The sequence below is a fragment of the Syngnathus acus genome, chromosome 2, assembly GCF_901709675.1.
Source record: "Syngnathus acus chromosome 2, fSynAcu1.2, whole genome shotgun sequence".
In the NCBI taxonomy this organism is placed as follows: Eukaryota; Metazoa; Chordata; class Actinopteri; order Syngnathiformes; family Syngnathidae; genus Syngnathus; species Syngnathus acus.
In genome coordinates, this window is record NC_051088.1 from 25,180,587 (window position 1) to 25,206,289 (window position 25,703).

The 25,703-nt window shown below is 44.0% G+C and overlaps 6 protein-coding genes across 9 annotated transcripts; 3 read left to right on the forward strand and 3 right to left on the reverse strand.

Moving 5' to 3' along the window:
* Positions 1-4: 4 nt before the first annotated feature.
* Positions 5-3,123, reverse strand: LOC119119713 (insulin receptor substrate 1-like). Its single transcript, XM_037246267.1, has 6 exons — positions 3,034-3,123; positions 2,244-2,692; positions 1,889-2,129; positions 1,387-1,636; positions 876-1,299; positions 5-486 (listed from the first exon to the last, which is right to left on the reverse strand). Exons 2-6 carry the CDS (start codon positions 2,651-2,653, stop codon positions 264-266), a joined length of 1,548 nt encoding a protein of 515 aa, XP_037102162.1. The 5' UTR covers positions 2,654-2,692; positions 3,034-3,123; the 3' UTR covers positions 5-263.
* A 1,054-nt stretch (positions 3,124-4,177) lies between these two features.
* On the forward strand, positions 4,178-7,297 carry LOC119119709 (cytochrome P450 4F3). The gene is made up of 13 exons (XM_037246255.1): positions 4,178-4,418; positions 4,502-4,646; positions 4,729-4,782; positions 5,137-5,264; positions 5,365-5,486; positions 5,561-5,707; positions 5,784-5,898; positions 6,118-6,184; positions 6,261-6,390; positions 6,464-6,597; positions 6,667-6,731; positions 6,816-6,898; positions 6,978-7,297. Exons 1-13 carry the CDS (start codon positions 4,215-4,217, stop codon positions 7,177-7,179), a joined length of 1,596 nt encoding a protein of 531 aa, XP_037102150.1. The 5' UTR covers positions 4,178-4,214; the 3' UTR covers positions 7,180-7,297.
* Positions 7,298-7,598: 301 nt separating this feature from the next.
* LOC119119740 (carcinoembryonic antigen-related cell adhesion molecule 1-like) lies at positions 7,599-11,545 on the forward strand. Of its 3 annotated transcripts, none has more exons than XM_037246323.1 (12): positions 7,599-7,728; positions 7,823-7,896; positions 8,386-8,541; positions 8,602-8,727; positions 8,908-9,071; positions 9,268-9,358; positions 9,439-9,537; positions 9,891-9,911; positions 10,004-10,024; positions 10,237-10,263; positions 10,328-10,384; positions 10,459-11,545. In XM_037246323.1, exons 2-12 carry the CDS (start codon positions 7,830-7,832, stop codon positions 10,491-10,493), a joined length of 864 nt encoding a protein of 287 aa, XP_037102218.1. In that variant the 5' UTR covers positions 7,599-7,728; positions 7,823-7,829; the 3' UTR covers positions 10,494-11,545. The 3 variants fall into 3 exon arrangements, with proteins under 3 accessions (XP_037102218.1, XP_037102216.1, XP_037102217.1); XM_037246321.1 differs by having other exon boundaries at positions 7,606-7,728; positions 9,433-9,537; XM_037246322.1 differs by having other exon boundaries at positions 7,606-7,728; positions 9,436-9,537.
* Positions 11,546-11,680: 135 nt separating this feature from the next.
* Positions 11,681-16,807, reverse strand: slc19a1 (solute carrier family 19 member 1). Of its 2 annotated transcripts, none has more exons than XM_037246259.1 (6): positions 16,738-16,807; positions 15,461-15,998; positions 14,162-14,939; positions 13,906-14,098; positions 13,005-13,146; positions 11,681-12,922 (listed from the first exon to the last, which is right to left on the reverse strand). In XM_037246259.1, the coding sequence occupies exons 2-6, from the start codon at positions 15,734-15,736 to the stop codon at positions 12,731-12,733; spliced, it is 1,581 nt and encodes a 526-aa protein (XP_037102154.1). In that variant the 5' UTR covers positions 15,737-15,998; positions 16,738-16,807; the 3' UTR covers positions 11,681-12,730. The 2 variants fall into 2 exon arrangements, with proteins under 2 accessions (XP_037102154.1, XP_037102155.1); XM_037246260.1 differs by lacking the exon at positions 16,738-16,807 and adding an exon at positions 16,712-16,731.
* Positions 16,808-17,066: 259 nt separating this feature from the next.
* Positions 17,067-22,869, forward strand: arpc2 (actin related protein 2/3 complex, subunit 2). The gene is made up of 10 exons (XM_037246313.1): positions 17,067-17,284; positions 18,456-18,490; positions 18,649-18,761; positions 19,621-19,666; positions 19,745-19,931; positions 20,007-20,100; positions 20,288-20,414; positions 20,553-20,653; positions 21,667-21,767; positions 22,425-22,869. The coding sequence occupies exons 1-10, from the start codon at positions 17,211-17,213 to the stop codon at positions 22,444-22,446; spliced, it is 900 nt and encodes a 299-aa protein (XP_037102208.1). The 5' UTR covers positions 17,067-17,210; the 3' UTR covers positions 22,447-22,869.
* Positions 22,870-23,211: 342 nt separating this feature from the next.
* LOC119119722 (keratin, type I cytoskeletal 18-like) lies at positions 23,212-25,590 on the reverse strand. The gene is made up of 8 exons (XM_037246284.1): positions 25,064-25,590; positions 24,843-24,925; positions 24,488-24,644; positions 24,250-24,411; positions 24,060-24,185; positions 23,741-23,961; positions 23,639-23,673; positions 23,212-23,541 (listed from the first exon to the last, which is right to left on the reverse strand). Exons 1-8 carry the CDS (start codon positions 25,427-25,429, stop codon positions 23,333-23,335), a joined length of 1,359 nt encoding a protein of 452 aa, XP_037102179.1. The 5' UTR covers positions 25,430-25,590; the 3' UTR covers positions 23,212-23,332.
* Between the last annotated feature and the right edge of the window lie 113 nt (positions 25,591-25,703).

Here is a 25,703-nt window from a genome sequence, read left to right on the forward strand (position 1 = left end):
ATTTTGAAGTAGTTGTAATGTAGTTCTGTTTCCCAACCTTTGAGGAAAGTACAAAGGGCAAAGTGCAGGTTGCATTCAAGTGACTTTAATTCATACACGCTGTACAACCGTCAACCATCATTCAGTGAAAGCCACACCCAGGTGGTGATCAACTTTGCAGCGTTCTGCCCCCTTATGCTAACGTGACCAATAAGTCACATGGCGAGCCAGCATGAATACGTACCAGGATGCATCGTCTCGACAACACAAATTAGCGTTCCCGATCAGTCCTCAGCGAGCAGGCACAATGGCAGACATGATGCAAGTCGAGATCGAACGGCGAATCGTTTTTTCGTTTGGACAAATGGAGTCATCAGTCCAGAAGTGTCCGCATGTCCTTTAGGTGAACGAGTGGGCCCAAACTCCGTTGGCAGTCGAGCGTTGTGGGTTGGAGTGTCCTGTGACCAATCATTGGTCGGCCAAGGTGATGTGTATAGAGAAGTACATCTGTCAGAAACAGAAAAGTCAATCAAATGTAAAAAAAAAATAATTTGCAGAGGAGTACTTGTAAATATTTGTGACAAATGCTATTTATAGTCAGTTTGGGGAGTGCAAAATATTTTATTGTTCCTGTAATGTAAAAAAAATTATATTGATTACAATGATGAGTTTAAAAACTGCATCGTGTTTCATTTGCTAATTTGGAACTTTAATATGTGAATTAATATAAATATTTTTTTTATTTATTGTATTAAATCATTTGCAGAGCAAGATTGCAATTTTTGCGAGGAACAGCTACAATGAGTCCATTTCGTGGAAAATCGACTGGCTCGTATACAATTCACGACCATCAGTTGAATTCGTAGCTGGACCGTGGTAGTAAACTTGAAACATACCTATCGACTCCACTTTGAGGTGAGACTGGCGAGTCTTGTTTCTGAGGGCTTGACATGGTAACAGAAGCATCCTGAGGCAACAAGCAGGAGCTGCGGCTGACCTGCGGTGACATCATCATGTAATCGACGCCCTCCCCTTCACGACATTCACCAGCAGGGGGCTGCTTCCTCATGTCCATGTAGCGATCGGGCTCGGGCAAGGCCATGCTACGCAAGCTGACAGGAGATTGAGATTCCGGTCCGGTGGTTTGCTGGTACTGCGTTGGGCCCGTCTGAGCGGCCAGGTTTTTCTTCTCTCTGTATTTGGGTCGACAGCGTTTGGGGACCAGGAGCGGATTGTGGTTGGAAATGGGCGAGCGGCCGAAATCCGGAAGCGCCCGCAGCGCTCGGACTGTATCCCGAACCGCTTCGTGAATGTGCTGCGCTGTCAAAGGAGAGGAGGAGGAGGCAGGGTCACGCTCCAGCGGTGAAGCAGCAAGTGGTCAAACGTCAGCGCCAAGCTCATTAGCACCTTGGTCTCTCGCTTCAAACCAGAGCTCTCCTGGACCGAGCGGTGCGGACCGGCCGAGCTCCAGGAAAAAGGAGTCCTCCAAGTGGCCGAAGCGGCGCACGGTGAGCAGAGGTATCGTAACCGAGGGCAAATCGCTGCACGCGCTCACTCGGACCAGGAGGAGAGAAGTTGCGGTGAGGCAGAGGCGGAGCTCACCTGACAAAGACTTTGAGCGACCAAGACCTCGCGGATTCACACAGACGGGCCAAACCTTCAGCAAAACATCCATTTGATACTTTCAATGATATAGGTTAAGCAAGTCATCATTTGGGAGTGTAAATTGTAGTTCCGGGTTCAACTTCTGCGGCTTGTTTGTGTAGAAAACCCTTCCAAAACATTGTAACCAATTGGAGCCTTTGACAGGAAGTCTTTTTCCAGAACTTCTTCCCACTGCTACAGGACTGATTTCAAGACTAAGAAGTGTTTTATAAATAAAAAAAATAAAAAGTCAAACTGATCAAACCTCTTTGAAGAAGCCCGCAGGCGGCAAAGTGCAATAGCCGTCGTCCTCATCATCACACGCCTGATCTTCATCTCTATGCTCCTCCATCAGTTTTTTGATGGAAAGGTACCACGCCTCTTGATCCTGCTGGCTGTCTGCCACCAGGACCATTGTCTGGTCTTGAGCATACAGCGCCACCGTGAGGCCTTTACTCAAACTACAAAGGCAGCCCACACCAATGCAGGACCTCAGGTAAATCACCCTGGGGGGAAAAAATCATTTGAATTTTCAAAAGCAAAATGTAAACATTGTAATTGGAACTTACGATAAACTGGTATGATGGATTTGCAGTGAGAAAAATACAATGAGAACAAACCCTTGCTTGCTCGGCCCAAAAAGCGCATATTTCCCAGATGACTTCTCCATTGTTGCAAACTTCTCCAGGGACTTGTACCACTCAAGTCGACTCGGTCCGGTGTGACTTCCTGCTCTGAGGACAAAATATCTTCTGTGGTCCCTCTCAAGCTTGCCCAAGTAACCTTGTTTCACGACATCGCTGTGCTGCCCTGAGAAAGTCACGAGCGCACCGACCAAATGGATGGAAATCTGGCTGCTGCTGCTGCTGCTGCTGCTGAAGAACTCCTCATACGAATCATAAGGGGTCGGCTGTGCCCCAAGGTGATCTCTTACTGGTATCTGACAGTCACTGTAGGAGGCTTTGGTCGCCATACGCCTTTGCTCTGAGCCAGAAGCCCTCCTGTTATCACCGTCATCCATCTCCATCATAGCCAGACGGAATCCCGTACAATTGTTAGTGGAAGATAACTGGTGAGCAAGACAATACAATGCAATGCTCACATGTGAGTCTTCTGCTAAACTTCACGTCGATAGACCCAAAGCTTTTTTCTTTTGCAAAATGTTCTCAATTATTTTATGACAACAGTGGAATGCTACTCGTGAATGCACTTAAAGAGCATGCAAAACTTTTGAAAAATTAAACTCACTTTTTTTGCTTCTCAATTACCTGACAAACTTTGTCAAAAGATATTTTGACAGCTAATACAACATAAACCGATCATTCACGAAAGTGTTTTGACCAAACCAAAACTAGCTAATGGCTAGCAAGTTAGCTAGCCTTTGCGCGAAGCTGCTATGCCAAAACTCACCTGATTGGAATAGTTCGGAACATCTATGAATATCTTCGTTTTCGTTTCATTTCAAGCTGTATGTCAAACGAGGATTTGACGCACACATTTTACTTTCACTCACCACTGGCTCTCAATTGCGGTCAGGTGTAGCAGAGACCCACTAATCAGCGGGGGTTTCTTCTTCTTTGACGCATTTAGACGCATCTGTGGTGTAATAGCGCCCTCTGCAGTCCATCGTCTGAATGGCGGTTTTACCTATGTATGGAGTAGATCAGGGGTGTCAAAGTCATTTTTTGGGCGGGCCGCATTGTAGTCATAGCTTCTTTCGGAGGGCCATTATGACTGTCAACCCAAATCAAAGTATGAGCGAGCACCTCATATTATATACAGTAAAAGCTACAAAACAAACGGACAAATAACTCGTTTTCAAATCAGACGAGTACAAACTGGTCAAATATTTAAAAAAAGAAAGATAGGATTAAAAGTGAAGACAAGTTGCAATTCTAGTAGTGACACACAAATTTGATGCACAATTTGTCTTCGCGGGCCACATCAAATGATGTGGCGGGCCATATCTGGCCCCCGGCCGGCCGGGCCTTGACTTTGACACCTGTGGAGTATATTAACACACGGGTGTTCAATGCAGGCAGCACTTTGGTCATTATTAAAAAAAAAATCATACACGTATAAACATAGAAAACATCGCTCTCATTTGGTCTGTCCGTTACGATATGTTCTTGGCAAAGATAGATGAACAAAGAGACATTGTTTGTAGAAAAGAAATGTTCCATTGTAGTGGGCGTATTCTATCCATTCGTCCGCTTGGAGCCTACGCCAGCTGACTTTCAGGGAGAAGCTACAAACCAACATTTACACTCACATGCACATTTTAGAGTGAGAGCAACATGCAGGTTTTTGGACTGCGTAGTAGCACCAAATGAATACATTCAGAACTATGAGTCGGTGGTGCTCACTACTTGTCCAAAATGCCACCCTCAGTATGAACACATGAAATAACACCAGAATGTTAACCAAACGCTTCATTTGGAATCTAACAGCCACAACGGTAAAAGGAAGTGGAGTTGCTTTTGGTTACAAAGAAGGATGTTCATGACCAAATACTTGCAAAAAGCAGGTTTGCATCACACCATGATGTAACATTTCTCATATCACCATTTCTCTGTCTGCACGGTGCGAAGATGTCTCTCCTCTTACGCGTCTTCTGTCATGTGTTCTGCTGGGTCACCCTTTGCCAGGTCCTACAAGTGGCTGCTGCAGGACTGGTTGCCACGGTTACATTCTGGACCGCCAAGTTATTGCTTCAACATGCTTGGTTTACTTATCGACTGTCCTGTTTCAGTAAGCCTCATGCGGGTTCTTGGCTGATAGGTCACTTAGGTCAGGTAAGTCACACATTTACGTATGTGCGGATAAATGATTCGTTCTAAAATGTTTCTCCAACTGAGCTTAGTTGTCTGTGTATCAGATGCAAAGTACAGAGGAAGGTCTCCTGCAAGTGGATGAGTTAGTGCAGACATATAAACATTCCTGCAGCTGGTTCCTCGGGCCCTTCTATCATCTGGTTAGACTATTTCACCCGGACTATGTCAAACCTCTGCTAATGGCACCTGGTAATGGAACATCTTCACTCCGTTTATGATGTGGTGAAATATAACATTGACACTGCAACATTGTCTTTCTCCTTTGATGCAGCCAGTATCACTGTCAAAGATGAGCTCATTTATGGGCATCTCCGTCCATGGCTCGGTGAGTCAAAAATGAAGAAGCTAAAGCAACATGTTGTAAGATACAAGTTGCTGTGAGGTCGTTTGACATTGCAAAACACGCGGGAAGTGTAATAGTCATTATTTGCGGGAGAGAAATACAAGAATCTATTTTTTCCTGACATCGTTTTCTCAAGTGCCCAATCGGAATACATGGACGGATATTTTGGAAACAAAATATACTGTCGGTCGGTCGGTCAAAGTGAAAAAGCAGTGAAGAAGGGGGAAAAAAAGATTTCTCGACAAGAAGATCAGAAATCTTTCATCATCAAGTCGGATGCTCTGATAAATAAAGCCAGTTGACACAAATATGGATTCACTTGCACTTTTCTCTCAGGGGAAAGTCTATTACTCAGCAATGGGAAGGTCTGGTCCCGCAGGAGGCGTCTTCTGACCCCCGCCTTTCATTTCGACATATTGAAGAACTACATTTCAAGATTTAACACTTCGGCAGACACCATGCACGTAAGACTAAAAACAATATCTTTATCCCCCTTTACTCATTCCAGGCAGAACAATTTTACACGGACGAAATTTCATCTTCCCCTCGGTATGTGTAACACAGGATAAATGGCGACGCCTGGCGGCAGAAGGCAGCACTACTGTCGAGATATTTGACCACGTGACTCTGATGACGTTGGACAGTTTACTGAAATGTGCCTTCAGTTACAGTAGCAACTGTCAAGAGTGAGGACGTGCCACCATCCTGTTCCGTTGACCTTTTTGACCTTGCTTCGTGACATCCCGCCGTTTCGCTGCAGGTCAAGCAGTGAGTACGTGTCAGCCATAGTGGAGCTGAGCGATCAAATAATAGCGCGCCGCCAAAATATCCTGCACCACTGGGATTGGATTTATTGGAGGACACAAGAGGGGAAACGTTTTAAGAGGGCTTTAAACATCGTGCACAGGTAACAAACAGGGAAGGGGATGATGCATTGGCGCAACGAATTCCGGCTCACGTGACATCATAACTGTCATGTGCAGTTTTACAAGAAAAGTGGTTCAGAAGCGCCGCGCCCTCCTCAAGCAGCCCTTGTCTGGTTCCACCTCAACATCTCAGAGGAAAAAGGATTTTGTGGACATCATACTGCTGTCCAAGGTTTGAGACATTTCATCATGAGTTCATTCATTCCCCTCTAAAAGAACTGTAACAAAGAGGTTTTTGTTTTGCTGCAGAATAATCAGATACGACTTTTACATATATGCATCTTTTGAAAATGAGAAGAGAGATGAATATTTCCATTTTCATTGTGTACTAGCAACATTGATGTTGTTGAATAAAGGAAAGAGCATTTAAACATTGCATCAAACATCACAGGATGAAGACGGACATGGCTTAACAGATGAGGAAATGGAAGCCGAGGCCAACACCTTCATGTTTGCGGGTGAGACTGTCCGAAGACGACGTTTGACGATCAATAGTTCCTTTCGACCAACCGCAGCCGTGTTTCCCCCCCACAGGTCATGACACCACAGCCAGTGCCATTTGCTGGACACTTTACAATTTAGCACGCCACACGCACTGTCAAGAGAAATGCAGGAAGGAGGTGCTGGAGCTTATGCAGGAGCGTGAAGGACGGGGAATGGAGTGGTCAGAAAATACGCAACTGCTTTCGACTTCCAAAGCCTTTGTGACCGACTTGCGTGTTTGAATCAATCCTCAGGGACGATCTGTCCAACCTTCCTTTCACCACCATGTGCATCCGGGAGGCGCTGAGGTTACACTCGCCGGTTCAGGCCGTAACCAGGAGGTACACCCAGGACATGCCATTGCCAGGGAACCGGACAGTACCAAAGGGTGAGACAATCGGGGGGAGGCTTGAGAGTGTCCAGTTATGTGAAAGTATTTCTCATGAATCATCCACAGGTGCCATCTGTTTAGTCAGCATTTATGGGACACACCATAATCCTGCAGTATGGACGAATCCACATGTAAGAAACAAAATACACCTCTTTCTTATGACTGTTAGTAGCAGTTCTGGGCTCTCTCTCGCTCGCTCTCTCTCTCTGTCATAGGAGTTCGATCCTCAGCGTTTTGAACCAATCAACCAAGAGGGCCGCTCTTCCCACGCTTTTATTCCATTTTCCTCAGGCCCCAGGTGCTGCCTCGTCCTTTCCTCAGCTAAATCTGAGAAGGTCGGTTTTGTGCGAACAAGGCGTTGTTTTTGTCGTTCACAGAAACTGCATCGGTCAGAAATTTGCGCTCGCGGAGCTTCGTGTTGTTGTGTCACTGACGCTGCTCAGGTTCCGTTTGACGCTGGGGGTGAACCCCAACCTTGGATCCAGTGAGGTTCGCCGTCTACCCCAGCTGGTGCTGAGAGCAGAGGGTGGCCTCTGGCTGCAGCTGGAACCTCTGACACCAGCCAATATGGAGACATGATGCTGTTTTGTTGCCTTCCTTACCCAAATGGTTGGCACTGTCAGTAATGCAAAATGCAAATCAATTGTTTAAACAATAAAACAGGTGGGAAACGAGAAAAAGACCACTACAAAATGTTCACATTGTCTGATGTTATTCATTGGTACAGAAGCAAAACATAACTAGTGACAACATAAATTCCAAATCTTATGAATAATAATGAATTGATTTGTTAGAAAAGGAATTGTCTCCGAAAGAAGCCAAACAGTGACGTCATCAATGTCGGGCAGTCGTATTGTTCCAAAAACTTGATTTGAATGCCAAATGACAGTAGTCCAAAACACGTTGTAGTCGTTTTAGGAGTTAGCGGAATGCAACGCATATTGTCATTTGTGGAATTCTGCTCTGCTCGTTGGGCTTTTACTTTAATTTGACGCGTCGTGTCGGGTGAAACTTTGGGCGGAGTTTGCAGCGCAGAGTGGAAAACGTCCTCCTTCCACGTTTCTTGCATCCGGATACAAACGACGGGGAACACTTTCAACTTCCACAAGCGCCAATCATTAACACTGGGTGAGACTCTGAAACATGAGCAATAACTTGTTTGTACGCTTTATTGTGTTTGTGTGTGTGCCCCCCCCCATATGTCTGCCATGTGTCCGTCCAGCTTTGTGATGGCCGATCTGACGATGCACGTGTTCCTGTCACTGATTTCCGTGATTCTGCCCCCTTGTTTCGCTGGTATGGTCAAGTTTTTTGGCTTTTGTTTTTTTTCTGGAAACTTTCATATAGTCGAGTTGAACTTACATGGCTTTTTGGAGCGTCTATTGTATGTCACATTGACGCAGCGTGGTCGCCCAAAAGTGTCAACGAGTACTGTGACAGAGGTTTTGCTTAGCTTGACATCAAATCAAGAAATAGAAAGCTTAGAAGAACAAAACAAGTTGTGTGTATGTAAGTATGCTTAGGAACAATATAGCCGAGCTTGTTTTGGAAACTTAATTGGAGCTGCTGTGTTGCTAGTGCGTGGTAGCTAGCAATCAATCCAATTCTGTTCAACTCGGTTGATGTACCTGCTATTAAACACAAAGTTGTGAATATTTTGATCATCATCATGTCATCTACGCCGTAGTTATATTTAACTGGCGTGACGATGATGAAAAATGTCTCCCGGGACCCAAAACATTTGAGAGACCGACCCAAAGAAGTTGGAAACCCGATTATTTTCAGGAAATACGGTTTACGGGAAACTTGGCGATGAAGTTGTTCTGAGGCCTGATGCAGGCCTTCCCACTGGCCCTCTCACAAGCATCTTATGGAAGCACGGCAACGACATCGCCATCGAGTGGGATCCCAACGGCGTGGAGGCGTATCGTCAGTTCAAACGTACGGAATCAAACGGCTTCAAGGTCATCCCGCTTTCCTACAATCGGACCTCTCTTTTAGATCGCACGACGCTGAACAATGTGAGTGGGGAGCTGACCATTACGGCCTTGACTCAAAATGACAGTGGCATTTACACACCTGAGATCAACTCCGCTCTCAAAACGCCAATTCATCTTGCCGTTATTTGTAAGTGTATTGACCTTGTGAAAAGCGTCGGTCTACTTCCGGGTGGCTGCAAGTAACTTTTGCAGATGATAAAGAATATATGCCTTGCTGTTGCTGAACTGTCTGTTGTTTAAAGCATCCGAACACTGCCCCATAGATGCTCCATGTCCTCACACTTTTTCTTCCTTCATTTTTCACCAGTGTCTGTTCCTGAGCCCACGATTTTAACATCTTGTGATGCTGAGAAGACAGTTTGTACTTTGACATGCGCCGGTGACACCACGGGGGCCGAACCTGTCAACTACACCTGGATGATTGGTCATTCCTCCAAGACCTACACGTCAAGGGAGATCATCATTAAAAAGGTCAATTGCTGTTCATTCAAATGAGATTAAAATCTACTACAAAGGGCGTCACAAAAGAAATAAACTATGACAGAGTTCAATTTAGAAGTAGAAGTGATGCATTTTTTTAAGGCCTCAATGAAAGTCCACGGACACTTTTTGGCCGTGTGAAATTGTGTCAATCGGTTTTGATCTTCTTCTTCGCGCCATCGCTCAGGATACTCCGAATGAGGACGAGTTCAAGTGCCAACTGCAGAATCCGGTCAGCAAGAAATCCAGCCTGTCTACTCGTAACCCGTTCCTTACTGGTAAGTTGCCACAACAGTGTTCAGTTCATTGTGTCATTGAAAAATAAAAATAAATCGTGTGTTTTTGTTTCAACAAGCAGAGCACCAAGGGGGGCTGAAGGTCAACATAGGCCTGACGCTCGCAATCTGTCTCCTGACTGCAATTGTGGTGCTGGTGCTTATTCACAAATGTAAAACAGGTAAGACGGGTGAAATTCGGTTTGACCAAATCTGGAAAAAAAATGCAGTGTTCAAACTGGCATCGTTATTATTTTGTTTTTGGGGGATTGTTTGGCTCACCTAAGGTTGTTGTTTAAGTGATCAATAAACCAAATTGAGTCAGGTTGTCAGTACTAGCCCATATGTGTTTTGCTTATGTTGCTTTTTTTCAATCCTATGTACCAATCTCAAAAAAATCATCAACTTTAGTGCGATTTTGAGTTAATAGAGGTTCAATGTTTGACGCAGATTCATTTCATTTCCATATGGGGCAAAGGTATTAAATGTTCAAATCTTGTTTTCTGATATTCTAATATGTGCTAATCCCACACAGGCATGTGGTTCTTCCAAAAAGGTAAGAATGGAAATGTAAAATTGAACTTGGCTTTATTCTTTGTGTGTGGTGAATAAAAACGTATTTTTCTCTTTCCAATTCCGAATTGCTAGCATCCATGCCATGGCAAGCAGGTCAGTATAAAGTTATTTTTAATATTTTGCTTATTCTTAATGTTTTGCTGCATACTCATCGGTCAAAACCAGAGTTGAGTCTCGTGACCACATTGCACTTTTATTTTTTTTACATTTTCTTGGAACCTTTTAAATTTCCTGTTCCATGGAGAGAAAAAAATGCTGTGCAATAACATTTTGTGTGAATCTTTTTGTCTCCTTGACCACCACAGATTTCTGGAGGAAGGAGGAGAGGACACGTAAGTGTCAAGCAATGTATTGATTTGATTTTCATACTTTAAAATGACAAAAATTGTACCGTAGGTCGAGAGGCTAACGAATCAAACGGCACTTCGACTCGAGAGAAAGCACAAGGGGAAGGTACGACTGCAAATATCTCCGCTTTTAACAACTGGCCAACTTGATTCTTTACTTTTTTTTTTTGTCTTTTGCAGAGGCAGCACCAATGACTGCCCAAGACCGTGTGTGAATCCAAACCGAGGCACAAAAGGGAAACCGGGCGTCGAATAGGACTGAAAAGTGAACCCGAGACAATACCAGGAAATCCCCCAGCGCGTGCTATATTGTCCACCGACATGCCGACACGGGTCGCCACCAGGGCCGTGTCTGAGGATGTACTGTGGGTTGCGGTGCCATTTTGGCCAAGTGTTGCACTGATGAGAGACAACTGTCAATCAACAAGAACATCACCTGACGTCTTTTAACACTAACATATTTAAAGGAGCTATATCATGCTAAATGGACTTTTTGGCGCTTCTGGTCAAAAAGGGAATTCTTCACCACCAGTAAAGTGGGATCTCAAAGCACCAGCCCGATCGGGTTCCTCATAATGGGAGAAGCCACCCCTGTTTCGCTGCTGAAGACGACTGCTGCGTTCGAGGTAGGTCGGAAATCGGATTTATCCCACTTCTGACCTCAAAGCGGCCGAGGAGAATGTCAACAACAAAGATGGGTGATTCCGATAGATTGTTTATTCTCATAAACCCTCTTCACAATTTCCTCAATCTATATAAATAAATGTCGTATCTTCAAAGGATTTCACCAAATAACTTCATGCAGGTGGATAGCAAGCTATGCAGTCAATTAATGTCATAAATTAGGCTAAATATATGTTTAGCATTTCCTAAGTTAAGTTTTGCCATTCACAAGCTGCGTCTCTACATGGTCGAATGATGTCAAATTGTAGTCCATTCTTGCCCCCCCCATTTCGCAACTCTGACCTTCTAGTTCAAAGGGTTGTTGAAGTGCACTTTTCCTGATTGGAAGTTGAAAAAGTTCCACTTTCCCCAAATGCAGCATTAGATTGTGCCAATAATCATATATAGTTAACTGTGGAAAGCTTAAAATAGCACGATACAGCTCCTTTGTTTGGTTTTTTTACATTTTCCTTTTATTGTCACTATTTCAGATTTTATTGTATGCTTTTAAAGTAATGCCACAGCAGTTTTTATAAATAGCCTTGCACATTTCCATTTGTTGTTCATATGTATGTGCATAGAATATTTTGTGCTACCTAATAAATTCTTTTTAAAGAAAATCACCAAAATATCAATCTTGAAGCATACTGCGTCAATTTCCACTTGAACCACATGAGGGCAGCCAAATTCTGCACGATTTTTCCTCTGATTCGAACAAAAAAAAAAAACACCACCAAAGTTTTGATTACAAGATTTATTGTCGCATGTTGACAGTTTTGTTTGCCACTGCGACACAAACTAATTTAAATGAATCTGTTTTCGATAGGCATGTAAGAACACCTGATTCAAGTCTGCAGCTGGAAAAAGAGCTGAGATCCTTAAAAAAAACCTGCCTGAAGGTTGCGGACCCCCCCCCAAAAAAAACTTGGAGCAAAACAATTGAGAAGAATCTGAGCAAACTAACATGAACACGCTAATTTACAAACTTTGAGAATTTGAATGCCATTATTTACTCGCTTTAATCACACACAAAAATACTAAAAATAAAATGCATAAAAATACTTTCCAAAAACTGATTGTTTGCTTTATAACATTCAAACAAGTTCACAGATAACATAATCAGCGAGAATACTGTAACGTTAACTTAGATCTCGCACGTCAGGTGAGTACTGGATAGTCCTACTCCAAAACAGTCTCATATCCTAAAGTCATTGTTACAAAAATATGCAAAATGTTTCTGTTGCATTTAGCAACACTGCATTCTGATAATTGTCCAGCACAAATGCTTGTGGAAGAAAAAGCAACAATCTTATCACCGAAAACCAGACAACCGTTAAGGCCAAGGATTAGAAATAAACACAAACTATAAATTGACGTAAAACAATGTCATCATTTCTTCCAATGCATTTTCTAACCCATCTTTCCTATTTTATTGTGGGGTTTTAACTAAAAAAAAAAAAGGTCTGTGCCACTGACACCATCAATGCTGGGATAAAACACAGAGTGTTGTTAAGGTTTGATTATTAATCAAGACATAATAAATTAATGAGTGATTTGGAGATGTAGACACAAATCACACGGCTAACAGCAGTGCCATCGGGTTCACGTTGGAATCATGAATTTGTTGTCGTCAAATCAAGACAATCAAACTGGGCTCATTTGGGCCGTTACTTGAGTGGTCCCACAAGTGCGTCATTAAGTGCAGTGAATTTAAAAAAAAATAAAATAAAAAAGGTGAACCCAGGCTCCAGCAGATGAGGCACTTGATTAAGGCTCAAGGTGGCGTTTGCTATGTCTTGGCATTTTTACCATTGGACAAAGGTTCTACCTCCGGTACCACTTGGCTAAGCTCAGTACACTTGCTCTGCTGGGTGATCGCTTGCCTCTTGGGCTGATTTCTGAAATGACGGAAGATGACGACGCCGGCACTCGTAAAGTAGATGACGGTCAGCAGGGTGAAGTAAACAAAGTACACAAGAAACTGTTAAAAAAAAAAAAGTCATTCACAAATTTCAATTAGCACTGTGGCTGACCATGAAATCCACAAACCAAGGTCTACATACCTGACTGTGTACATCCATAGCCAGCCCCCTCTTGTCGGAAAAAATCAGGTTGATGATGCTCTTCAGGATGGTCCCCAAGAAGGTGTTGATGCCAAACACCAGGGCGCAAAGCTCCTTGGTGAGCGACGAGGCGATCTGAAAACTACACATCAAATCACACCATCGGGCCCAGCTGTGTTTTTGTTTTCCGATCAACTTTGTCAGCTTGAACCGGGTCGGACATCACTAGCTCCATATGTGTCCCGCTTTGCTGGAATGCAGAACTACTTCCAACACACACACACACACAAGATGGCTGGCTGGCTGGCTTTTTGGGTTTTACGGCATTCGGTTGTCTCAAAGCTGAAGTCAACCCCGACCCCCCCAAAAAATCTTAATAATATAATAAACATGTATTTAGTCACATTCCCCAATTGTGGAATATGAGTTCAGCTGCAAAATTCAATTTCATTTTGAACCATCTCGGTGGGCGGCCATATTGCCCCTTGCTGTCGACTGAGAATGACATCATCACAATTGCCAGGTCACAACCAATCACAGCTCACCGCTTCTCAAGCTGAGCTGTCATTGGTTATGGCCTGAGACCTGGCGACTGTGATGTCATTATTAGCTGACAGCTAGTGGCAAAATGGCCGCCCAAAGGAGTCGCCGATGGCTACACTTGCCTGGCTTGTGTGAGTCCCATTCCCGCATAGGACGGTGTGAATGTGTGTGACCAAAAAAATATATATATTTCACAAAACATTCATCAGAACACTGTGTTTCGACTACTTGGGCTGCACAGAAGCTATTATTACAAGGACAAATGTGGGTGTTGACTTCCTTTTCAAGTTTCATAGGGAATCTTAACGGTGACTCCAAATGCTTGCGCCGCTCGCTAGGCAAAAATGACTGCACTCACGTGGCAATGGGCACCAGGAACTGGTAGAAACTTCTGAAGAGGACGTAAGCCACGTAACAGGCCCAAATGTTGTCAGTGGTGCCCATGAGCAGTAGCAGGCCAGCCTGCACAGCTGTGATCACACCGATGACAAGCTCTGACCAAATATTCCAGCGGATTTTCACAAAGCCCGCAACGAATGAGGTCAATGCACCTGCAAAGAAGCAAAAGATTACAATCAGTGTACGTTTCTGGAAAAAATACTGAGGTTACTTACTGAGCAAGGTAGAAGCAGCCTCCACGGCGCCATTGTAAACATTCTTGTTCTCAGTGGCCGGGTAGACTTTGCTCCACAAGATGTGGACATAGAATAACACCAGGTAGTATCCCGTGGAGTTGAAGATCCACCAAAGGGACCACAGCCGCATGTCGGGTCTTTTCACCACAGTTCTCAACTCCATCAACATCTGCACAAAGACCGAATCCTTCCAGTGCGACGCGGAGCCGGCCGCGGCCAACTCGTCCTCCTTCGGGTTCATCTTGTACAATTCTGCCTTAGTGCCTGCTCTCGTGGCCACTTCTCTGTGCTCCTGTTTGCACGCCTTGTTGAAAAACAAGGAGCGTTTCGGCCAGGGCAGGCACAGCGAGAGCAACAAACCAAAGCTGACGAATCCCAAAGAAATGGCACTGAGGGTATTGTAGCTGGTTTGTCCCACTGAAATGAAGAGCTGGCCCAGAACGGAGCTGGCAAACACTCCCAAGAGGACCGAGGAGCGCGAGTAGCTAGCCACCCGCTGATAGAGGCTGGGGCTGACCAGGGAAAAGATGTAGGAGGAATACGCCACGCGGCACGCCATCGTGACGCCGTAGAAGAATTCCATGAACTGCATCTGAAGAAGAGAGGTACCGAGGAGCAGAAGGAGCCAGATGACCACTTGGCTGATGGCCTGGATGACCAGAACTGGCTTGTAGCGCAGAAAATCAGTCAGCAGGAAGGCAGGTACCAGCACTGCCATGTAGGAGTACGTCAGCACAGGAGTAATCTCGTTGGTCACCTAAAACAAAAAATGAAGACAGCTCAAAAAGGGTTGGGGTTTTTTTCTCCCTCCGTGGATCATTTGAAGGGTCGTTTCAATGTATTTTTCACATTCACCTTTTCACATAAGCAATTCATCGTCAGATTAATTTGAAAAATAGATTACATTTCAAATATGATGCAGATATAGATTACGGGCAGAACATTGAACATGAGAAAAAAAATTGGGAGGGTGGGTAACGTCGTTGTCTTATGGTTTAAAATTGTAAGATAGATCGGAAGCAAACATTTTTTTATGCCTATATGGAAAAAAAACTACTTGCGCATATGGAATGTAAACGTAAAAGACACGAGAGTTCTTTCATATTGACTTTATTTATTTCACCATGTCACAAGGCTTTACAGTAGAAACTGCAAAGGTTTCTTGGGTGTTATCTTACAGTCTGTATCAATAACTTTTTAGTATCCTTAATTAGTATTATTTTTTAAATGCAAATGCAAAATCAACAAACTTCATTCAACCCCGAGGCCACAACTAACCTGTTGTCTGGTAAAGTTCTTTTCAGTGCTGAGTAGATAAGGAGTAATGAAGGGCTCTCCGGGCTTGATGGATGCCATAAACCCAAAGAAACATAAGAATATCACAGCCCACATCCACTTTCGGGGCTCCTCTGGGGGACTTTGAGAGGCAGGTGGCTCTTCTGAAGTGCAGACAGCCACCTCTATATCGCCACCCAGATTTCCTTCAATGGCTTCGGCTGCAGGCATCTTCAGGTCCATCTCATTGTTTTGCTCTGCTGCGCTATGTGAAAGCATTGTGTCAGCTGATCGGGCAGGGTGGTCAAACACAAGTGTGGAATCGGTGTTTCCGTGTCAAAGCCACTCAATGCCTGAATGGCTCAAGTTGAAACGTGTGCTTCCTTCCTCTCGTCCCCAAGCGTTTAAAAGAAGTGTTGGCAAAGTGGTTAAAAAGCTACACAATGTCAGCCTCACTGTGAAGAATGTTGACCTTTGCTCCATTACGCAGTGGGGCTACAGCAAGTGTGCAGTCAGTCACCAGGTTTGTTTCATTGGCCACCTGAAAACATACAAGAACATTTCCAACCATTCAGACGCTGCTTGGATAACTAGAAGTAACTAGTCAAAACTGTTACGTTTATTTCGTCAGTCCACAAAAAAAGGAAATGGGACGACGTGAACTACAGCATGTTTTTTTCCAGACATTTCAGGACCATTTTAGTCCTTTGTTTCGTTCCATATTTATTTCTGATTTGAATTATGTAATACAAACGCACTCATATTACCAAAAAGACTTTTTCACGTTCAAAAATATAACAATTTGACTTGAGGATTTAAAAAAAAAAAAAATCTTCTTTTCTAACCCAACTCAACATACGTGTTTTAGTATTGTAATGTGCTTAAAAAGCCACACAAGAATTGTCGAATTTGTCACAGTGCGTGACTTAACAATTGGAGTAAACAAGTTACACAAGCCTACACACGAGTTTCTCCAAACAGCAGTTTACAGCTTTACTAATTTTGCCCTTATTACAATGACTTCACGCGTGGTGCAACCTTAGTCGTTGTTTATCGGATCAAAAACACAAAGCAGCTAGCTGGCTGGCTGGCTGGCTGGCTGCTGGCTAACAACGATGTGAAGAAAAAAATGAAAAATGTGATCGTTTGCTGATACAAATGTACGGCACGTTTTTACTGCAGGAAACTCAGTTGCAACAATCTCGCTTGCCAAATAGTTGCGTATTCTGCTTTGAAAGCACAAATTAAAAGTACGTTTCACTTAGTTGACGTTTACATACCTCGTGCGTTACAGCAGAATCGACATCGCCCATTGGTCGGAGGCACGCATTTTGGGAAATGAAGTCTGATTGGAAAATAGCCATTATAAGACCACAAGCGATGCAAGCTTTCACTAGAGGGCAGTAGACACTCACTAATAATAAAACACTTCTATGAAATAAGAGGCCACAACGAGAACCGTGAGGTTTTTTCCCCCTCCTTTTCTTTTTTAAAAAACGGAATTTGGTGCATCATGTCGGAGAACCACCAAATGCCTCTATTGTGCTCGAAATTGTGAATCCAATTTTATCACAGGCATCATTGCGGACCACTATGGGGTCAAGAGTGCAAAATACACGGAAGTACCAGGCGGAAAGAGCCTCGGCGGAAGCGGTCTGGTCTCGTCTGTTTAGGACCATTTGACACAAATATCGTCACTTCAGCCGATTGCAGCGATTATCTGCCCACTCCGTCGACGCCAACACCCGCTGCGATGATCCTGTTAGAGATCAATAACCGCATTATAGAAGAGACGCTGTCGTTGAAGTTCGACAGCGCATCAAACGGGTGAGAATCATCGTTACACCTGGCTAGCAATGCTAACTAGGGCTAGCTTCCCTTCAGCAGAGCCGTCATTGTACTAGCCATAATTAATGGTGCATGGACTATGTTTAGTGGGCCTGATGGATGCATACACACACAGATGAGTCGCTAAAGTAGCGTACGAGTGCAATAAATGTCCGTGGCGATCGGCTCCGACTAAATTGCCTCGAGCTGGGGTGTGTCTCAGCGATCGTTGTCTCAACCCCGCATAGCCACCCCACTTCATCAAACATCCTCTGAAGCATCCCAAAGCAGGAAGAAAACTCACATTTGTTATCTGTTCCACACCGTGGGTGGCTCGGTAGATAATCTACGAAATTGACATTTATAAGGAACGCCATTTGATGCTTCAAGCTAACTGGTTTCCTTGTCGAACTTTTTTTTTTTCTTTTTTTTTTGCTTTTGATGTTTTGAGTTGACACATAACCCAACACCAAGTACGCTTTATTAACTGCTTACATTTGTCTCCAATAAAACATCAATAAATGTGACGGAGTATCCGTAACTGGATGGCAGCTTCCGCATTCCTGAAGTCAAGCTGAGTCAAGTCCACTCCACAGCCAGATGCAGTCTCTTGAAACCCTTACTAAGCCGAGGCCCCTATTTTACTTTGGATAAGTCTCAGTCCCTGAAAAAAAAACAATATTTACTGAAATATTAATGAGGAATTTTTCTCACAAGCTTAAGCTGTTAAACACAAAGCTGCTGCAGGAATAAACGTCTTGAATCCTTTTGGATGATGTTAGTTTGTTGTAGTATAATAATGTTGCATTTTTGATGGATGGAATCTTAACGCCACTCAGAATAGCTCACAAGCAAAGGGGAAAATGTGATTTTAAAATATTGTCAGAGATCAATTAAAAATGTAAACACTTGCATCAGTCCAGAAATAGTCAGACTACGAAGAAGTTACAATGCTTTTTCACTGACTGTTAAGTCTCGCAAATTGATCTGTTTAATCCTTTGTCAAATCATCATTGATAATGACTGTGATCAATCAATAACGGTGTCTTCCATGAGATGAATGTTGGTCATTATTAACAATAACTTATTTGAGGTAATACCCAAGAATTAGATCTCATTTTCAAAAAAAAGTATTGGTGAGCGTTGCTCTAACTTCATATCTTCCTTGCAGAACCAAGCCCGAGGCTGTTGATGTTACATTTGCAGGTAAGGTGGTCTCACTTAAACGTGTCTGTCATGATATGGTACTGAGAGCTGTTTCGAATATTTTGGACGACTCCGCCTTCCTCCAACATTTTATAGAACAGACTCGACAAATTGTTCTTAGTTGCGAATGTGCGCCGTAACGTCTTTCTCTTCTGTAGACTTCGATGGCGTGTTGTACCACATCTCCAACCCAAATGGCGATAAGACCAAAGTGATGGTCAGCATCTCTCTGAAGTTCTACAAGGAACTGCAGGAGCACGGGGCTGACGAGGTACGACACACGCTCACCTACACAATGTTTCAATCAGGTTTGAGATGCGTAGAGATGCTCACGTTTAAAAAAACAAAACCAAAAAAACAGTCGAATGATGTCTGAAGCGCCAAGAGAGCTCTGCTACCATGTAAGGGAAAAGAACACAGCCGCAGAGGCCCCTTGTAGAAACAGGAAGTGCGTTTGAGGCGCGCTCACCACAGGCAAGGAAGTGCTGACAGACTTTGGCTGCAGCCGAGGCACTTTTTTCTTCCGAGAATACCCGAGAGAAGGATGACGAGAAACAAACGTACTCCCATTCAACAGGTTTATGTCGGTCGGTCGGTCGGTCGGTCGGTCGGTGTGGGCTTGCCATCCCCAAATAGCGAGAATAGAGTTCAAATTTTGAATGACAGATTTTTGGATGTACCATCGACCCTTTTAGAGTATGGGGGGGGGGGGGGGGGGGGGGAAGTGTTGTCATTTTGGGGGCGTGGCTTAGCTGCAGGCTAAAGGACTTGGCTTGACAACACAGGTTCTCATATTTCAACGAATTGTTTGTGTAGGAATGGGTACCCAAAAAATTTGTTTCGGTGAATATGTGAGTGAAATCACTCAACGATTGTGCGCCGACTTTTCTTTCGAGCGGTCACGAGTGCCGACCAAGTCGATGACGGCGGGGACATGAGCCGAAGATGTAGCAGGCACCTTACAAAATGAAAACCATTGTCCTGATCCAGCAAAGCAGACAGACCGCAACCAAAACCACAACAAGTCGCCATTTTTTGACATCAAAGTTGAATCGGAATCAGCTTTCTTGGCCGTTGTACTTAGCCACTGTTTGATCATTTTAAACAGCAATATATGTTTCTGTTCTCAGCTGCTGAAAAGAGTGTACGGAAGCTTCCTTGTTTCATCAGAAGCCGGTATGTTCATGTTATGCTAATGTTAGCTTCACGCTAATGAAAGCGCCGTACCTGCTACCTACTAATATTTGCTTTCAGGCTACAATGTGTCACTCCTCTATGACCTGGACGCCCTCCCAGGCAACAAAGACGAGGTTGTGCATCAAGCAGGGATGCTGAAGAGAAACTGCTTTGCCTCCGTTTTCGAAAAGTACTTCAAGTTCCAGGAGGAGGGCAAAGAAGGCGAGAAGAGGGCTGTGGTCCACTACAGAGATGATGAGTCCATGTATGTGCAAGAAGGAATTTTTTTTCCCCCATAGGTGACTATTTGAACTGCGCGCTAACACTTTGCTCGCCGCAGGTATTTGGAGGCCAAGAAAGACCGGGTGACGGTGGTGTTCAGCACAGTGTTCAAAGACGACGACGATGTCATCATCGGCAAAGTCTTCATGCAGGTGTGGAACATTTATGGCTGAAGTTATTCTGGCAGGCAATGGAGACAAGTCCATGTTATCATTCGTTCTTTTGTTTTTCAAAACAAAACAGATTTTCTCAGTATTTGTTGCAGAAACACAAACAAATTTAGACTTTTGTGCACAAATGGAAAAAATGATATTCCGTCAACTTCAAATGTTCACGTAGGAGTTCAAAGAGGGCCGGAGAGCGAGCCACACAGCCCCGCAGGTTCTGTTCAGCCACAGGGAGCCGCCTCTGGAACTCAAGGACACAGACGCAGCTATCGGGGACAACATCGGCTACATCACCTTTGGTGAGTGAGCGCTTTGCTAAGGCGCATGTCTTTAAGTTGTAAAATGACAATAAAGGGCATTCTATTCGATATTCTATTGGCGCCATTCCTTACGTGTACCCGTTGCCTTTTTTTTCTTCTTCTTCTTCTTCTCTGTAGTCCTTTTCCCACGTCATACCAATGCCAATGCCAGAGACAACACCATCAACCTCATCCACACTTTCAGGGACTACCTGCATTACCACATAAAGTGCTCCAAGGTGAGTTTGAATACAGGGCAGATGGTGAGCTTGCCAGAAGCCTTTTTTATGTTGATGTTAGAAGTCATTAAATGTCAAACTGAGCCCCTGTTGCTTGCATGGTATCATTGAAAAAAAGAAATAGATCTACAGCTCTGTTTACAGAGCTAAATTTGTTCCCTGACCACACTTGTAATTGAAACACTCACTCTCCCTAATGAAATGAATGAAAATGCCATTAATCCCTTTCAATGTGGCAAAAAAAGGCCAACAAAAATATTCTCAATGTTGTTTCAAGCTTTCTAATCACCGCAACACCATTGCTAATTTATTTAGCCTTAATACGGATTTCTTCAATTCTGTCATTTATGTTTGGTTGTACAGTAAACTTCAAAAGAAACCCTTGTTATACTTCGTTTGGGACAAAAGGTGAGCAGTTGCACCACGTGGTAGAATCTCCGGTTATTTCACAATGGCATTTTTCGGTCTCCTTTTAATGACATGCTTTTAAAGAGTCACTCTAATGGTACGTTCCATCCTCCGCTCTGGATAGAAAGTCCGGTCGGTGCCGCCACGCACATTCATCAGTCAGCTTTTAGGGCAGCCGATGGGCGTTTGAGTAAACATGACTACACCTTCCTTAATGGACTTTTTTACAATTGTAAATACTTCTCAGACAATTTTCAACAACTTTAATTTCAGGTTCATGTGTGGCTTTTGTGAGTAGGATGTTTGTTTGTTTTTTGCGCAGACAGACTGGAGTCAGCGTGGGCAGGTTTATGGGTGGGTGGGTGTGTGTCTGTCTCCCGATATGTGTGTTGAGAAACATGACGGTAAACGCACAATAGAGTGTTTTGTTTGCATCCTTATCTGCTGAAGTGTTGCCCAATCGTTATTGAGCTAAGGCACATATTTAGCATGAGACGAAACCTCTCAACTTGGAAAACTGTCAGCAATTAATTTTTTTTTTTTTTTTTAACATTTCTTGAGTCTAACAACCCGAGATGAAAATGTGTATCGTGTCCTTTCCACAGGCCTACATTCACACACGCATGAGGGCCAAGACGTCAGACTTCCTCAAGGTTCTCAACCGTGCTCGACCAGACGCTGAGAAGAAGGAAATGAAGACCATTTCGTACGTAGCCTCTACTTTGTCTCCCAAATGTCGCCCGGGTTTCCATCGAAAAGTGGGTCAAATGGTCACAAGGTGTGTGGCTAATAAGAATGAATTGGATGGCTATAGTTGCAGTATGGTTTCACAGTTATCAAGCATCCATCTTATGTGGAACCAATGAATGTGTCCCTAACAATTGACTGCGACAATCAAAAAGCTACTGTGGTTGTATTGTCATCACGAAGAGAGGAAAATCCACAAGATGGTACACACGTGTGTGTGTGTGTGGCTTTTTCAGAGGTAACAGAGACTGGCCACACTTTGCTTTATGGCCACAAAAATCAATGATGTGCATTTGCAATATAGGAACGGTTCATGAAAACTAGTTGCGGAACCCGACGCAATCGGTGCCATCGGCGGACTCGTAGTGGCGTTTTGGTGGGCCAAATATTGTGGCAATGTTGTACTGAGAATTACAGCTGCCATTCCCACCCCAAGTTCAAAGTTGTTCCAAAGGAATTTTGATTGGGCGAAACCCTCCGCCGTTGTAAATAGCGTGCAGATGGTTTTCATGGAGTTAAGGTGTAACTGGAGCCCATGTGGCCTTCAATGACTTGCACATTTCCTCATCAATAGATGCAGCATAATGTTCAGCTTTGATGTGAATTGCCTTTCCAGCGGGAAGACCTTCTCTCGCTGACGGCCAGCTCGCTGACAGCTCAGATGAAGCCACCGTCCGTGGCCACTCGCCAACGCACCACGCTGCGACTCAACGGCACATTGGACAGGCCTCCAGGATGCCTCTAAACGCCCCCCCCACAGCCCACTCCAAATGATCAAGTTTTCTTTTCTTATTCTGCATAACAAATAAAGTTCATATAAAAAGCCAAGGCTCAAGGTAATGGAAACAGGGCATTCCTTGGATTACATACTTAAAGAGCACTATTAGTCCTATATAAATACTCTAACATACACACGCACACACACACACACATTTTTGATACAATATAATATCTTTTGTTTCATTGGTACTCTTATTTGACATTCACCCCTTCTGCGCTTTCATGTCATTGTCATTTGAGGGGAAAAAATTAAATAAAACACTCAAATACCATGAAAATCATCTTGGATTGTGTGTGTATAATACAGAGGTGTCTGTATTTAAGTAGAAAGGTAGTGTTTGGTGGGGTGTATTATGCCAGGCAGAAAAGGGATTAAATAAGAAATGAAATTTGCTAAAATAGCTTTGTCTTGAGTAAAACAGGCCCCAAGTAAATTTGTTTGCAAGTTTGAGACGAGATTATTGTACAGTATCTACTTTTTGTCATCTTTTCTTTGGTGGATTTAAAATATGTGCCTTGGCTCAATAAAGGTTTGGATTGGAAACACTGAATTCGAGACATTGCTGATGAAATTCAAACCCAACAAATGTCACACAGAAGAAAAGGACAGTAAATGATTCGTTTTTTTAATGTTTTATATTCAAGAATGACATTTTAAAAAAAACCACTAAAATGTATTTGTTCTTTATTCGACCAGGATTTCAATTTGCAGATGCATCGATGTGAGCGCAAGACACCATTGGATCAAGCTTTTTCCTCTTCGCCTTGATTCTTGGCCTTTTCCTCTTCAGACTCAGAAGAGGAGCTCTTTGTAATTTGGGCATTTTTCCTCACAGCAAGGTCATCAGTTGGCTCGGTCCAAACTTCTTCTTTGATTTGTGGAGCTTCTGATGGAGCGCCTTCATTTTCTTCCTTCATAACTTCATGCTCCTCCCCGTCAGGCTTTTGCTGGTCTTTTGGAACAAAACATACCGAGCCAAATTTCCCCTCAAACTTGCAGAATATTCGATAAATGCTTGTTTAGTTCTTCCAATTAGGTCCAGGACTTACCATGAGCCAGACCATGGTCGAAAGAAAAGTCCGCCCTGTCAAAAGAGAATACAAACACGTTGTCACTGAATGCCAAAGAAAACGTGGGAGGAAGGGTCCCACCTGTCGAAATTGTCCGACATCAGCTGCTGGTAGTTATCGATCTCGGACTCCAGTTTCATCTTGACGCACAGCAGGTCCTTGTTCATCTCCAACTTGCTCTCCACATGCGCTCTCATCTTCCTCAACTGCTGTTCCAAGTCCAAGATTGTCCGGTTGAACGGGCCCAGTCGACGCCCGTTCTCCAACTTGGTGAACCTCAAGCTTTCCTCCAGATTGAAGATCTGGAGACAGTTGAAGGTAGGTCTTTTCATATCTTGTCAGATCTTGAGATGAGCTCTAGCGTATCATTTATGGATCTTTGAATTTAATAACGGCTCACCGTGCTGCGTGCACCCTGAACCTTGACCTCCAGATGTTGTTTCTGTTGAAGCAAATCTTTGAGCTCCAACTTCCCCGACTGCAATGCTTGGGCATTGTGGGCCTCTTCAACCTTGATGTTTTCAAACTAAAGAGGACGCAAAGCGAGGTAAAATAACACCAAAGAGATTGCGAGTCCAGACGTCAGGTACCTTGCTCTGGTACCGATCTTCGGTCTCCTTCAGGTTCTTGGTGGCAACTTTGTCGTACTGCTTGCGGATATTGTTGACAATCTCAGGCAAGTTGGAGTTTGGCGTTTCAATCTCCACGTTGATCTCAGAGTTCTTGATCTTCTCACGCAGGTCATCCACAACCTGCAAAGTACGAGACACTCGAGTGCCAAAGTGGATTGGGCTCTTCATTTTGGCGGTGTTGACGTTAAGACTCAACGTTTTTGTGGTCCTGCTCAAAGATGACAAGTTCGTCCTTCACGAGATGAATCTCCTTCTGTGTTTGTCTGTTGCTCAGCTCGGTGTCCTCGATGTTCTTCTTCAAGTCGTCCAGGTCGTTTCCAATCGCCTTCCTCGCCTTCGTCTCATCATTGAGCCTCAACGACAGGAACGGAACTCTTAGTACTTCACCTGAGTCCGTGAAAGACCTTTTTCCAAACGTTTTTTCAAGTCTAGTCTTTTGAGGAAGAGAACATTTGATAACTGAAGAAGAGCATCTAAGGTCGAAATTTGACACAAATTTCCAACAGTTTGAGGAGAAAAATGAACTGAAGAAGCTGAATCTCGAGACTGACTTGTTCGTGAAATCAGCATTGGCCAGTTTGGTGTTGTCAATCTGGAGCAGCAACTTGGCATTATGCATGGTCACCTCCTTTATCTGAGGAAGTAAAGTTGTGGCACGTTAGCAGACTTGAAAGGTCGGAGTGCAAAATTCACCTCATCCCAATGTACTACTTTTAGAGTGTATGCAGCACTTTTGTGAGTCAATAAATCTTAGCTAGAGAGTGACGTCCACCTTATTCTTGAGGTGATTGAGCGGCTTCTCAAGCGCTCCCCAGTCGCGGCCCTCCGCCGTTCTCCTTTTCCCCCAAATCTCCTTGATCTCTTCCTTCAGCTGCTGGTTCTCCTTCTCCAGCTGCTTGACTCTGCCCAGGTATCCGGACAGCCGGTCGTTCAAAGCTCGCAGCGTCTGTTTGTCATCCGCGGGGGCCGTGACGGGGGTCGTGACGGGACCGCCGCCGGCTGCGCGGATCGAAGCGGAGTCGCGCTCCGATTCGTTATTGCGCAGCACGTTGCGCAGCCCTTCCAAGCTGGCCACCGACGCCCTGGCGCCTCTTCCGCCCGCGCCACCGAACATGCTCGCAGCGCTGGTCGAAGGCATGATGAGAGAAGATGGATGAGCTTGACAACGCAACTTGATCCTTTTATTTATTCCAAGTGCACTGATCCAATCCGCCCCCTGGGAATGGATGGATGGATGGATGCTATTGGCTCACGGCTAACATCCAACCTCCTCGGAATTCAGGTTTTTTTTCTGTTGTCTTTCTTTCTTTCTTTCTTTCTTTCTTTCTTTCTTTCTTTCTTTCTTTCTTTTATTTTTAAAGGACTTGAATCCCATTTTTAGCACAAGCATTTCGATCCCTGTCCTTCCACTT